General features: G+C 38.7%; 1 protein-coding gene across 5 annotated transcripts in view; it reads right to left on the bottom strand.

Moving 5' to 3' along the window:
* Positions 1 to 15,405, bottom strand: part of LOC306879640 (SEC14-like protein 1) — a 72,716-nt gene that overhangs the window by 6,473 nt on the left and 50,838 nt on the right. For 3 of the 5 annotated variants that reach the window (XM_079432772.1, XM_079432770.1, XM_079432773.1), the window contains exons 14-16: positions 5,949 to 6,188; positions 5,557 to 5,735; positions 625 to 651 (exon numbers count right to left, since the gene is read on the bottom strand). In XM_079432772.1, the coding sequence (XP_079288898.1) occupies positions 625 to 651; positions 5,557 to 5,735; positions 5,949 to 6,188 (446 nt within the window). The remainder of the gene's footprint in view (positions 1 to 624; positions 652 to 5,556; positions 5,736 to 5,948; positions 6,189 to 15,405) is intronic. The other 2 variants (XM_079432771.1, XM_079432774.1) reach the window with 1 other exon arrangement.

Below are 15,405 nucleotides of genomic sequence, written 5' to 3'. Positions count from 1 at the left end.
CATGGTTGGATGAGTTTGGTGTGGAAAACCTTGACTGACCTGCACAAAGCCCTGACTTCAACCCCACTGAATACCTTAGCAATGACCTGGAATGGAGACTGAAAGCCAGGCCTATTCGTCCAATATCAATGCCTGACCTCACAAAACCTCTACTGGATGAATGGCCAAAAATTAACAGAGTTCCACACTTCATCTTGTGAAGGGCCTTCCAAGATGCATGGAAAGGGGGAGGATAAACTCCATATTAAATTAGAAATTAGAATGTCATTTAAGTCCCTGCTCGTGCAATGGTCAGGTGTCCCAATACATTTGTCCAAAGTGTATATAATCAGTTTACAAATTACTTGGGGAAAAAATTTGGAAATTTTTGAAGAGGGTTTTTAATAGGAAACAGGTTTTCAGAAGCTTGTAATTTTCATGTAGGCTTACAGTATCATCGTCTCACGTCAGCTGTATTACATCAGCCTGCATATACTGAATGCAGAGTTAGAGGGTGATACAACAAGCCAAGCATGTTTGAGCAGGCAGAATTAACAGAGTTTTGTTAGCATGATGATAATGCTAACAATCACAATCCACTGACAAAGCGCAGTCGTTAAGCTAACGACAGACAAGTTCACTTACAAACTCTGCACATCGTAGCAAGCCGTTCTTTACAGGGAGAAACAGAAAGGATGGTGGTCATGTGCAGAAGGGAGAGAAAGAGAAAAAAGCAGCAGGCTTGGACACTGCTCATAACTATTTTGCTCTATTATTACTTTAATAAGACAATACTGGTAAAACATACACTGTAAAAAATTTACATTTACAAAAATTGGGGAAATTGACAAATAAACATTGGCTCAACAAATTGCTTCCCAAAAATTACCCCAAAACAAAAAAATACATTGTGCTAATTTTAGCTGAAGGTCTGAAGTTAAAGTAAAAAATATATATTTACTGAACATATTAAATTGTTTTCAGCCAATTTATCAAGCATAAGTGAAAAATCTGTTTTGGCCCAACAAGCCTTGCAGCAAAAACGAGTGTGCGCATGCGCATGAGAGAATCGTACTGGATTAAAATTCCTGTCTGCGGGAGAGCGAGAGATGCTTAGCAGCGACGAAACGAAACATCATTTCCAGACGGATTTTCATCTATAAAGTTACGGTGAGTACTGAACTGTATTTATTAAGTCCTCTTTAGGTTAAATAGAGTGCAACTGTCAGTAATTTCGACAAAAAAACGTAAAACATGGGCATTACATTACCGCCTCAGACAAGTACGTTAACGTTAGTTATTCGTTAAATGAATTGCCAGGTTTTCCGATTTATCCAGGTTTATACTTGAGGACACGGTACATTTTACGTGTATTATATTGTATTTTTTGCAGATTAAGTGTGAATTCACGCCTTTACTGGTGTTTATTTCGCAGAATAATGTAACAGTGAATTCACATCTTTAAATTAACTTAACTTACTGGTGTCGTGTTGGCGTTTATAACTCAATTTAGCCCATGCTGATCCCTCGGTTACTTAAAGTTACTATTTATTTAACTAAATTATTTTATGTCACTTTATAATAACGATATTAAATGTATGAGGCACAATGAATACGTTTCTGCAATAAATATAAATGTTTTTCCCCTCAGTGAACCCACCATTGCTAGGCCTGCATGAACACGCGAGGCACCATTTAGTGAAGAACACTAACGTACGACTTGAGCAGTGAGTATTAACGAATTCTTATTGAATATATGTTTATTCTACATTAGTGTCAAATACTATTAGCTTGTAAATGTGATTAGCCTAGACGCATTGCTGGTCTGCTGAGCCTTTGAAATTGGCGCTCAAAGTTTATAAATGTGCATGCCCCTTGCAGAATATGCAAAATGTTAATAACTTTATCAAAATAAGAGGGATGAAGAAAATTTGCATGTTATTGTTTAATTAATACTGTCACGAATAAGCTATTTCACATAACAGATGTTTATATATTTTCCACAAGACAAAGTAATAACTGAATTTATGAAAAAAGTCCCAGTTCAAAAGTTTACATACCCTTGAATCTTAATAATCTGTTGTTTCCTGGATTATTTGCGACTGTTTTATATTTTGTGATAGTTGTTCATTAGTCCCTCATTGATCCCAAGCAGTTCAACTGCCTGCTGTTCTTCAGAAAAATCCTTCAGCTCCTTTTTTATATTTGAACCCTTTTCAACAGTGACTGTATGATTTTGAGATCTGTCTTTTTACACTGATGACAACTGGGGGACTCATACATAACTATTATATAAGGTGAAAACATTCACTGATGCTCAAGAAGGCAACACAATGCATTAAGAGCTGGGGGGTGTAACATTTTTTAATTGGATGATCAGGGTAGATTGCACTTATTTCATTTTCTGAGGTAACTTCTTCAGTGCAGTACCAAATGAAAAAAATATGATCTTTAGACAAAATAAGAAAAATTAACACATCATCCTGTTCAAAATTTTACACTACCCAGCTCTTAATGCATTGTGTTGCCTTCTGGAGCATCAGTAAATGTTTACACCTTTTGTAATTGCTGTCTATGAGTCCCTCAATTATCTTCAATGTGAAAAGATGAATCTCAAAATTGTACAATCCCTGTTGGAAAGGGTTCAAATATGCAGAAGACACCGGAAAAACCAAATAATGTGCAGGAGCTGGAGGATTTTTCTGAAGAACAGCAGGCAGTTGAACTGCTCAGGACCAATGAGGAACTCGTGAACAACCATCACAAAACAGAACAACAGTCGTGGATCATACAGCAAACAACACAGATTATTAAGATTCAAGGGTATGTAAACTTTTTAATAGGGTAATTTTTATGAATTCATTTATTATTTTGTATTGTGGAGTATATAGAAATATCTCTCATGTGAAATAGCTTATTCGGGACAGCATTAAATAAACAATAACATGCAATTTCTATGATCCCTTTTATTTTGTCAAAATTATTAACATTTAGCATATTCTGCAAGGGGCGTGTAAATTTGAGCACAACTGTATATAGGATAACAACGCAATTTGGTTTCGGTTTCATTACTTTCTGAATATGACCGTTACATCGTAGCACATACACAGATTATATATTTATATATATGGCATCCATCTACGTGCTTGGAGCGGTCCAATGGGGTGTCTATATGGTTTTAACAATTTCAAAATACTGTTTAGACCTGAAAATCTATGTGGCTTAATTTTGAAGTACCCACATTCCCACATAGATTTAAGAAATGCTATTTTAAAAGGTCTTTTTGAAATGAAGAGTTCATTTGCAAATCCGATAACTCGAATACAGGTAATTTACAAAATTGAAGTTAATTGAAAGTGCGTGTGTATATATATATATATATATATAAAAAAAAAAACACACACAGTAAGTGTTTAATAGCAAACGCAGATAACTCCCAAGTCTTTTTTTGACAAAACGTGTTTAGGGTTCAGATCACACTCTGTGGAGACTACAGAGTGCAATCAACTAATTTTTTTTTTTTTTTTTTTTATATATATTCTTTACTCTACTTTGGAAATGCATGGAATCATGTTGTTTTTTTCACTCGGTGTTGTTGGCTGTGCACTGCAAAAAATGCTTTTCTTGCTTTTCTTCAGTCTCTGTAACAGGATATGAAACAAACTAAACAACCAAAGTAGCCAACAAAGTAAAATGATCCTAAAGTAACTTATTCATATTTTATCAAACATTGAGAATATGGGTTGTGATGATGTTGTATATTGTTCTGGATTTATTTGTTATATGTAGACTTAATATTGACATTGCTATGTTGTTGTTGTTTTTATACAGAGTACAGAGCCATTGGAGAACCACACAACTGAAATGAAGATGGAAGAGCCCACCTCAAGAGCCCAGTCAAGTACTCAGGATGTCTCCGTTGTGCTGGAAGAGGAGGTGGTATTTGACAACTTGGGAGACTTTGTAAATGCATTCATTGTACTCTTTGGATTGGTGTATGCATTCAATATGGAGTACAACAAGGACTTAAAATACAATTTTGAGTTGATTCAGAAGGTGTCTTTAAACCTTGGCACTGAGTGCAGCAAAAAGGTTCAAGCTCTTAGGTCCAAATTATTGGGAATCTAGGTGATGAAACCCTTAGGGGAGAAGTAAGCTCAAAGTACCTCTTACAATATTTTTTTTTTGGTAGTGTAAGATGCAGTTTTACAAGCTAAAAGTACTGCTTCTGAGAATAGTTTCACTTGAATTGAACCACACTGAAGAATAGATGACGTTACCTCCCCAGTTAAATTTATGCTGTTTTGACACTTAAAAATGCATAAGTGTATTTGATGTTTAATATTTAAACTGTTAAGATGCCGTTTCATGAGCTCAAATATGAGCCCCGTGTGTTTTTGTACCTTACATTTATAAATGTTTACATGTTTAATATTTTAATTAGTTAAAACTTTGTGAGTTAAGATTACCTTTTTTCACTTTTGTAAAGTGTTGGATGCAGTTTCAAGAGCTCATTTTTTTATATTTTTGTTTTTGTTTTTTGCATCTCTGTAAACATTTGTAAAAACATGTTTAATATGTGAAGTAAGATGTGGTTTCATGAGCTTAAAGTGAGAATGTTAGTAAATATGTGTAAATTGTGAGAGTGGTAGAATTTGTAAAATTACTCTAAACTGGGTGAAATAACCACGCCATTATGTAAATTTGGTGTGTGTGTGTGTTTTTTTTTATGTGAATGTACATGCGTTTAAACAGTTAAGATGCGGTTTCATGAGCTCAGGTGACGTTGCACTAACTTCTGGTTGAAGTAACCCCAGACAAATTACCTTTTATGGTGTTTTTGCACATGTTTGTAAGCGTTTTAATTTATAAGATGCAATTCTTAATCTTTGTTTATCTTGTAAGAATTAATGTATGATTTTATGTATGGCTATATTGTGTTAAATGTTAATATGTTTGTCATTTTAAGGTATTTTGCACAATATTGTGTTGTAGATTTAATTAAAAGTATTAAAATGTGGCAGTGTTTAGTATCATTTAATGCATTTTTTTTTTTTTTTTTTTTTTCATTTGGGACAATGGGGAATAAGCAATTCAGTAAAGTTGCTTTAGCTATATAAATTGGCCAATGGACATTTTTAAATTAGGCAAAACCAAAAAAGTATACTGGTACTATTTAAAATATTCAATTGGGCCAATAACATGCTTTGGTAGATTTAATGTTTTTCCATTTGGCTCAACACATTATTTCTCATTGAGCCAATGTCAACTGACTGTTGCCATAAGTGAAAAAAATAAATTTGCCGAATTTCAATGTTTAAAAATTGGGCCAATGAAAAATTTTAAATGTTACCAGTCACTAGAAAAGTTTAAGTTGGGCAAATTTAGAATTTTTTACAGTGTAGACACAGCCCCAAAAAAGTAATTGCCAGTTTAAATAAAAAAGCTGGAAAAGAAACACACAAACAAACATTTAAGTCATTTTGATTAAAATAACATTTTAAATGACAATAACTAGACAGGGATGAAATGATAACAACAGATATCACACAATTCAGTATTGTTCAGTATGTTTACCTAAAGTCCTCTGAGCCCAGAACCTCAGTGTAGTACATGACTTTGCACTTGTGAGAGGACACCTGCAGAGTAGCCAGAACATCATCCACCCGAGGTAGGTTTGTGGTGGCACATGCTGGCATAGAGTGGAACTTCCATTGCAAAATATAGAATCCTGGCCATCGCGTCACATGTGAACCCTAAATGGTGTGTACATATGTTGGCAGAGGATAAAACAAGGGAAGGAAAAAAGATGGAATGCAATTATCAACTCTTAACTCTCTCTCTCACATGCAAAGAGAGCATTTACATAGTCTTAAAGGTACAGAAGCAAAGTATGGTATGACCACTATGAACCTTTACTATTGCAACTCAATCAGCATTAAACAGGATGCTGGTTGTAACTGACATACCTGTACACTTTCTCCCTCTTTGCAGGTGAGAGGTGACTCCACCATGCTGTAGTCCTGTCCCAGCAGCCAAGATTTATCTATAAGCTGCACGTTGTTGCCTGCAGGAGAGGTAGCCAGCGGATCTTTCCTCGGTGGCTGTGGAGCCCGTTTAGAGTGATAGATATTGAAGATCACATCACCTTTACATACATCAAAGTCCCAAGTGATGACTGAGGAGGCATCAATGATCTCGATCAGTAGCTGAAGGGGGAGATATAAAAAAGAAAATTGTTTGTTAATTAAAACTGTAGTTTCATTGCTGTCCAGTAGGCTGTATTCTGCTTTAAAAAAATATCTAAAAATTTATGTTAGGCCATAAGGTGAAGCCGTTTTTCGTTTAATTCCGTTCCTATACATGGTGCACTAAATTCTTTTCATTCCAATAAAACTATATATTGATTTCGAGCGAGAAAACAAAAAGTTCTCCATGTGTAATCCTGCAATTTATTAAGTTGGCTTGAAAAATCCAATTTACTGATCTACTATTTAATTTGTGGTGCTTGCCAAAGGCAAGGCATCACTATTATTATCTCACATACTTATTAGTGGTGCTTGCCAAAGGCAAGGCATCACTATTATTATCTCACATACTTATTATTAGCGGTGCTTGCCAAAGGCAAGGCATCACTATTGTTATCTTGCATACTTATTATTGCATACTTGCATACTTATTATACAGATCTTCAATTTATACAGATTATACTATTATAAAGATCTTCAATTTAAGCTTATTATTATTACGTTGGCTTAATATTATTATGTGGCAACATACTGTTATGCTATTTAAACTTCTTTTTATCATATTTTCTTCTGAGAGTTAATTTACTATAGAAATACATACAACAAACTACATCATTTCCATGTGATTTACAGCCTTATAAATCAAAACATTCCAGCGATCGAACACAGTACATATAGAAGAACATAATAAAATGAGTGCTTATGAGATTTTTTTTCTCTAACTGCAGAGCAACGTGCAGCTCGCTGGACCGCATTATCATCACTTCTCTTGAAAAAACACAGACAAGATTAATTAAAAAATAAAGGATATCTAAACATTTAGTTTATACAGCTATAATACATAAAACAGAATTAGGAAATGAAGCTAAGCAAAAAAAAAAAAAAAACAGGTTGCAGTCCTGTTACGTTTTAGATTGTAACTTCAAGAAACATGCATAGATCTTGAAAAACTGCACAGCATTATTTTCAGAAAATTCTCCAGATTAAAAAGAGAAAACAATTGCCATATTCCGTCGATCAGATCGAAAGATTTTGTTCATAGAGCTGTCACACATTATACCAGACAGGCGCACTGAGGCGCTGCAAGGAAAAACAGCTTCACGTTGCGTTTTTATTCTTAACTTCACGAAACTTGCATAAATTATTTCACATCCAGCTAGCCAACTTTGTTGAAGCTGTTGTCATAGCCTAGTATGCTTTTTATTAGAATAGAAAATAGCAAGGGTTCATGGAAAAATACTGTTGTATGTACATCAAATGTACATTTGATGTTTTCATTTCCGGATCTAAACACCTACCTAAAACCTGCTCTTTTATACTATCGTTTGCAATTTGTTTAATCGCACAATTTAACTGATATCTACACTTTTATTTTCATAATAAACATGTTTGTTAGAATAGACAATTACATCGGTCTATAACAATTATTACCAGGGTTCGTACAAGCTGCTTAAAATGCCAAAAGTACTTGACATTTAGTTTTTGAAATTAATGACAACATTATGAATGAATTCGTGTTTATTTTTAAGTAATGACAATTTTGGTTGTCATGAAAGCCTTCTTCGTTACAATACAAAATAGCAAGTGTCTACTGAAAATTTTATGAAGACAATAACTATGGGATGATATTAGACTCAAAATGATTAATAGATGCACGCACAATTCTCCATGTACTGCATACATTTTATGCATGTATCTTACTAACCACTAACAAATGTATTTCAATTTGAGTTGGTGGAATTCGGGATTAAATGTTTATGCAGTGATTTTAACAAATACACACATGTTTGTGTATAAAAATGTTGTGATCTGCATTAATATATCATAAATTGCTCATGCAAAAAGGAATCCGTGCATTTGTGGATCAGGTGACACACGTGCATTTATTGACATCTTGTTTGCATTAATCTTGTTCGGTTCATTTGGATTTTGAGACTTCATTTTCGCAGTTTGCAGCATTTCACGACGCCCACACACACAACTACCAATGAACAAAGCCCAGTGCAATTCATTAACGTATACACGATTTGAAAAATTCGCAAATGTGCATCACTACACTGAAACAAATGCTTTTCAGCCAAATTTTTAATACAAATGTTATAGTTTGTATTAAACTATCATAATTTGTGCATGCAGCGATTAAAATGTGCATTTGTGCATCAGGCGACGCACGTGCATTCATTCACATCTCTTCTGAGTCGATTCTATTTGATTCATTTGAATTTTGAGACTTTCGTTCCGCCCGTTTAGCCTTGCCCAATCCACACACACACAGCTCGCGATCCACACGCAGCTGAGCCTAAGAACATCAGCGAGCACTAGATGGCACTAGCCCCAGTAAGTAACATCAGTAGCATTTTTAGAGATTTGCTGTTTACACCAATTGAAAATAGCCATTCTATACATAGCCACCCTGATTACCCTAGCAACCGCATAGCAACACCTAGGAACCACACTGTGTACCCCAGCAACTGCATAGCAATACCCTAGCAACCGGATAGCAACATCCTAACAACATCCTATCCTAGCAACCACCCCAAATACCCTAGCAATCACATAGCAACACCTTAGCAACTAGCCCGGGTACCCTAGTAATGGCACTAGCAACCATCCTTGGTACCCTAGCAACCGCATAGCAACACCCTAGCAACCACCCAAAGTACCCTAGCAACAAGCCTGGGTACCCTAGCAATGGCCCTAGCAACCATCTTGGGTACCCTAGCAACCACCCTGATTACCCTAGCAACCGCATAGCAACAACCGAGCAACCACATACCAACACCTTAGCAACCACCCCAAGTACCCTAGCAACCAACCTGGGTACACTAGCAATGACCCTACCAACTACCCTGGCTACCTTCGCAACTGCATAGCAACACCGTAGCAACTACCCTGGGTACCCTAACAACGGGCCTAGCAACCATCCTGGGTATGCTAGCAACCACCCAGAGTATCCTAGCAACTGCCTAGCAGTGCGGTGGAAACCACTCAAGCCAACCTAGCAACCGAGGGGCGATTTTTGCCACGGCAAGCACCACTCACATTTTCTTCAGGAAATGTACATATCTAGTCTTATTAGTAACTCGTCCTGCACCGTTTGTCATAGACTCATCAATGAGGTGTCAAATTGTGTGGCTTATTGAGGAGAGGTGTGCTATGACTTTCATAAGCAATTGGTTGTACAATGTTCGTACAATGGGTGAAAAACTTTGCCCCATAGACTTAACATTGGCACAAAATTAGTGAGATTATATCTTTGGATCAGGAGGTCACAGAGACTTGGCGGAGGCCTCATTTGACTCAGCCTATCAAGCAGCCAATAAGTACTGACATGACAACTTCATAGCTATGCCCTAGCAACCCCTTACAGCACCCTAGCAACCATAAAAGGACATTAACAAACAATTTTTCAGCACAAAAACATTGTAGAAACATGGCTTTGGGCTCTGTTGATTCAGACTGTCAAATAGTCTTTAAATACCATCCCATAAACTGTATAGCCACAGCATAGCAACCATTTAGAGTACCTTAGCAACTGAACAAACACGTGAATAAGCAATTTCTCAGCACCAGAAAGTGGTATAGATATGGAGGTGGCTTCTTTTGTTTGGGCTGAAAAACTAGTCTGTAAGTATCACCATGGCGACTGTGCAGCTACACCCTAGCAACCATATAGAGCACCCTAGCAACTGTATAGCAACATAAAGAAGCCATATCTCAGCTCCACAACATCATACAGACATGGGAGTTGGCTCTCTACAATCATGCTGAAGGCTCTACTGACGGCCTAGTGCCGAGTTTTGCCACGGCAAGCACCACTCACATTTTTTTCAGGAAATGTACATTCTAGCTAGTGGTGCTTGCCAAAGGCAAAGCATCACTATTAATATCTCACATACTACTTCTTTCGTACAGACTTCGGCGCGTGACTCGTCCCGCACCGTTTGTCACAGACCCATGAAACAGACATCAAATCATGCGGCCTATTGAGGAATGGTGTGCTATGACTTTTATAAGCGATCGGGTGTACGATGATCATACAGGGGGCGAAAAATCGGCTGAAAAATCCCATAGACAATGCATTGCGGCCAACTTTGGTGGGTTGTAGCACAGAGTGAGAATTTCGTAGAAACATGTGAATCACCACGTTTTAAGAGGCTATCAAGCTGTGCGAGAACATACCCTGTAGTGGGGTATAAGTTGTACCCCTGGGACGCAAGAGTGCCCCAAAGTTGCCCCATTGACATAGTTTGCTGAGGGAAGGCCCATGAAACTGCATACGTTTTTCCTACGATGGTAATTTACTTAGGAATTTTGCATTGCACATAACTTTCCGTCAAAATAACACAGAGACATGGGGGTGGGCTCATTTTACTCAGGCAACTAATCCGACTCTCAGGATCATTTTGACGCTGTCAAGCCACACTCTAGTAACCATTTAAGGCGAGACACGGCAGGCAAAAACATCGGGGGGTTTTTTATTGGTCAATTTTGAGATTTTTGGATATTTGTCTTCAATAACATGTCTTCTTTTAGACTTGTGGTGAAAAAAAAGTCCAAAATACACATTTAGGTCTTTATTTTACTGCACTTTGTCTGTTTGTGTCTGTAGATTTCTCATAAATTCAACAAAAGTTGGCGTTCTAAATCAACATGCTGCTCCGCGATCTCTGCCTGTACCCAGTCATCACGTACACTGCTGGAAAGCTCTCTCTCTTCTGTACTATGCTGTCGGATCCAAATATGGTCATTTCCTTTTTATCAGCAACCAATCGTGAAAGTAAAAGAGGGGATTTAACTCTAAATGCGCAATCTCATTGGCTGAAGACAATTTCTGACAACTTGATTCATTCAGAATCGTCACATGGTATGCTTTGACGCTTCCTTGTTTGGTTTAGCTTTCCGCGGGATCTTTTGAGTGAATGAATGAAAATTACTTTGCGTCAATCATCGAAAAGAGTACAGCAGTTGTCACTTGCAAGGGGGGAAGGAAAATTAGTGATGGATTACCCAGTGAAATGCCCTCGGGAAGCGCATCTGAACGTAAGCTGTCGATGGGAGGTTTAGATATAAGCCAATCTATAAATAAAGTGCACTCTACACAACAGTGGCTGCTTGTTCATGTTGCGCGACTGAATGAGCTGATTGGTGATTTAACTTGTCCGAATTGTGGTATGTCAGGGCTAAAAATTAATATAGATCCACAGAATCAAGGGTTCTGTAGCAGTTTATTGCTCGAGTGCTGTCTGTGTAAAGATGACAAGTACCGCAGGAGCGTGTACACGTCTACGCGACTTCGCGATGAGTCCAGAAACGATGTCGCATTTGATGTGAATGTGCGAATGGTCCTCTTGGCACACGAGTTAGGATTGGGATATGCAGCTCTCAGAAAAATCAGCAAGGTGTTGGGGCTCCCTGGCCTTCACCTTAAAACGTATCAGAGGCACGGCAAGAGAGTGACAGGTAGGCTATGGAAACAGGGTTGTAGCCTATCCCAAAAATTGAAGCAGTCTGTAGAATTTCTAATGTAAGAAATAGCCCAATACGTGTGGCTGTTACCACCTTGTAACATATTATAACATTACTGTAACAATATTTGTTTTGTATGGATGAAATATTTATTTATTTATAAGATTTATAAGAATAGAGTAAAGTGCCATCTCATTCATTATGTTGTGTTGCGGTGGTCAGTTTTACTTTTACAGTACAGATTTCTGTGAGCTGTATCTATAAAAACAAAACAAATGAACAGTTATTGATACAATACACATTTCATTTTAGCGGCAGAAATTGAGAGAGGTCTTGAGTCACTTCACAGGACCAGGGAGCAGGTCAGGCAGGCCTTTGCAGATATTGATGCAGATGTGGCAGAGTTGCTGAGAGAGGATGCAGATGCGGTGATAAATATCAGTGTGTCTTTTGATGGCACTTGGCAGAAAAGAGGGTTCACATCACACTATGGGATCGGGGTGTGCATCGATATTTTTACGGGGCTGGTGATCGACTTTGAGGTTCTATCCTCCTATTGCCATGCTTGTGCCCTTAAAGAAGCTGCCAGGCATGAGGGAAAGATTACAGATGAGGAAATTGACAGCTGGAGAGAAACGCATGACTGTGCACAAAATTTTAGGGGCTCAAGCAAGGCTATGGAGCAGGAGGCAGCGAAGAGGATGTGGGCCAGGTCTGTGAGTCGCCACCAGCTGAGATACATTCAGATGCTGTCAGATGGGGACAGTGCTGCATTCAGGGAGGTGGTATCCCTCAACCCATACCCTGGGCATGAGGTAGTAAAATTAGAATGCATCAACCATGCCCATAAGCGTATGGGCACAGCACTACGAAAATTAAGTGCTGAACGCAAATTGGGGGGGAACGGTCTAGGAAAATTAACGGCCAAAAAATGTAAAACATTACAAAATTATTACAGGGGGGCAATTTTTAATAACCAGGGTTCCATAGAGAAAATGAAAAATGAGATCTGGGCTGGTCTCCTCCATAGCATGTCCTGTGACGAAGTCCCCTTGCACACCAGGTGCAACCTGTCCTGGTGTTAGTATAGGAGAGCGGAGGAAAATGGAGAAACTCCAGAGAGCCACAGGCTCCGTGCAGGAATCTTTTTGTCTCGGGAGGTGGGCCAGAAGCTGATACCTGTATACCACCGCATGTCAAGTGACAGCCTGCTGCAGCACATGCAGCATGGTGGCACTCAAAATGCGAATGAGTGCCTCAACTCCGTCATTTGGGCCCGCTGTCCAAAAACAGTGTTTGTAGGTAAGAGTAGAGTTGAGGCAGCTGCATAATGGCAAGCATGGCAGAGGCCCCCTCATTAAAAGTTGAAATGGCCATACTTGCCATTATGGATAAGCTTTGGCTGGAAAGCACTGTCGTTACCGTCACCACCATCAGGGAAACCGACATGCTGAGGATCACAAAAGCCGAATCCATCCAGTCTGAGAGTGTAAAACGTTGCAGAAAGACTCTGAGCACAGCTAAAAAGCTGAAAAGGCATCAGCAAGAGAGGGGTGAGGGGCCTACATATGGTGCAGGCATGGAGAGCTAGGCTTTCAACCCTCATGGGTGAACTTTGTGTTCCGATGGACATAGATGACTAGAGTTGCAGTTCTGATGATAAGTTTGTGTCTGTATTTGTGGTTCTCTGTGGTTAGTTGAAGGTCTTATTTGGCAATGTTGTTTTATTCAGTTGTCATTGTTCATGGTTTACATTGTTATAAACAATTACTTGGCCAGTTGTTTTGCTTGTTAGCAATGTTTTCATATAAAAATGTGTGGATTTTTACAATATAAATCTTTAAAGCCCGTTTTCTCAAAATGACTTTTCTCTCATACTCCAAGTCCGAAATCTCCACTTCAGTAGCACCTATATACACCAAACTTTCCAGTCTTGTACCTAGTTATATTATGAAGACAATTACAGAGGGATTTGTAAATATATTATACCTAGCCTGATTTATATAACATTTTATTCCAAAAAACATGGTGAAAATACATTAATAAGGCTATTGACAGTATATTCTGATTTACAGGATAACAAAAGTAGATATCCATAAATCCCTCTGTAATTTTTTCCCCATCTAATATGTGAACACAATGAAAAAATAATTTTGAACCTGGCTTTATCCAATTCTGAGATTTAGTTTTTTTAAATATATGCAAATTAGTGCATATTTAATTAGATAATGCCTAATTTGCATATTTAAACATAAAATTACAGAAACTTTGTAATACATTTTTTTCTCATCTTAATGTAGGTAATCAACTGGGAAAGTTTCATGGTGATATCTGCTAGTTAAAAATTTTACCCTATTCACCTGTAGTGTCTCGCCTTAAGGCACCCTAGCAGCTGATCCCATATCCATGATGGTTGCTAGGGCCGTTGCTAGGGTACCCAGGGTGGTTGCTAGGGCCGTTGCTAGGGTGTTGCTATGCGGTTGCTAGGGTAATCAGGGTGGTTGCTAGGGTACCTAGGATGGTTGCTAGGGCGGTTGCTCGGGTACCCATGATGGTTGCTAGGGTGTTGCTATGCGGTTGCTAGGGTACCCAGGGTGGTTGCTATGTGGATGCTAGGGTAATTGGGGTGGTTGCTAGGGTGTTGCTATGCGGTTGCTAGGGTAATCAGGGTGGTTGCTAGGGTACCTAGGATGGTTGCTAGGGTACACAGGATGGTTGCTAGGGCCGTAGCTAGGGTACTTGGGGTGGTTGCTATGCAGTTGCTAGGTTACCCAGGATGGTTGCTAGGGCCGTTGCTAGGGTACCCAGAGTGGTTGCTAGGGGTAGCTATGCGGTTGCTAGGGTACTTGTGGAGGTTGCTATGGTACCTGGGGTGTTGCTAGGCAGTTGTTAGTTTCACAGATCTAGACCTAGTTTCTAAAGTGTTGCTATGTGGTTGCTAGGGTACTTGGAGTGGTTGCTACGGTGTTGCTATGCAGTTGTTAGGGTACCCAAGATGCTTGCTAGGGCCGTTGCTAGGGTACCCAGAGTGATTGCTAGGGGTAACTATGTGGTTGCTATGGTACCTGGTGTGTTAATAGGCAGTTGTTAGTTTCACAGATCTAGACCTAGTTTCTAGGGTGTTGATATGCGGTTGATAGGGTAATCAGGGTGGTTGCTAGGGTACCCAGGATGGTTGCTAGGGTACCCAGAGTGATTGCTAGGGGTAACTATGTGGTTGCTAGGGTACTTGGGGTGGTTGCTATGGTGTTGCTATGCGGTTGCTAGGGTACTTGTGGAGGTTGCTATGGTACCTGAGGTGTTGCTAGGGTGTTGTTAGGCAGTTACTAGTTTCACAGATCGTTACTATGGAGTTTTATAGATTTATTAACGCTCTTAGCCTGAATTAGCAATTAACTAATGACTATTAGCATGTAGCTATTCACTGATAGCATGACTAGCATGATTGAAGTCCGGTTTGCTAGCATGAGTCAAAAGAACCAACTCCCATATCTGTACAATATTCTGATGCAAAGATATAGGTCTTGCCATACGGTTGCTAGGGTACACTGTTTGGTTGCTAGGGAGTGGCTTGGCAGCTGCCCATGGTTATACTGCAAAGACAGCTTGTCAGTATGAATGACATAAACAAACCCCCATATCTCTATGACATTCAGATTTGAAGATACACCTCTTTGGGTTTGCATTGCTAGGGTCATCAATAATGGTT

Source organism: Barbus barbus (genome assembly GCF_936440315.1).
Source record: "Barbus barbus genome assembly, chromosome: 13".
Lineage (NCBI taxonomy): Eukaryota > Metazoa > Chordata > Actinopteri > Cypriniformes > Cyprinidae > Barbus > Barbus barbus.
Note: the sequence above shows the minus strand (reverse complement) of the source record. Positions and strands in the feature narration are given on the sequence as shown.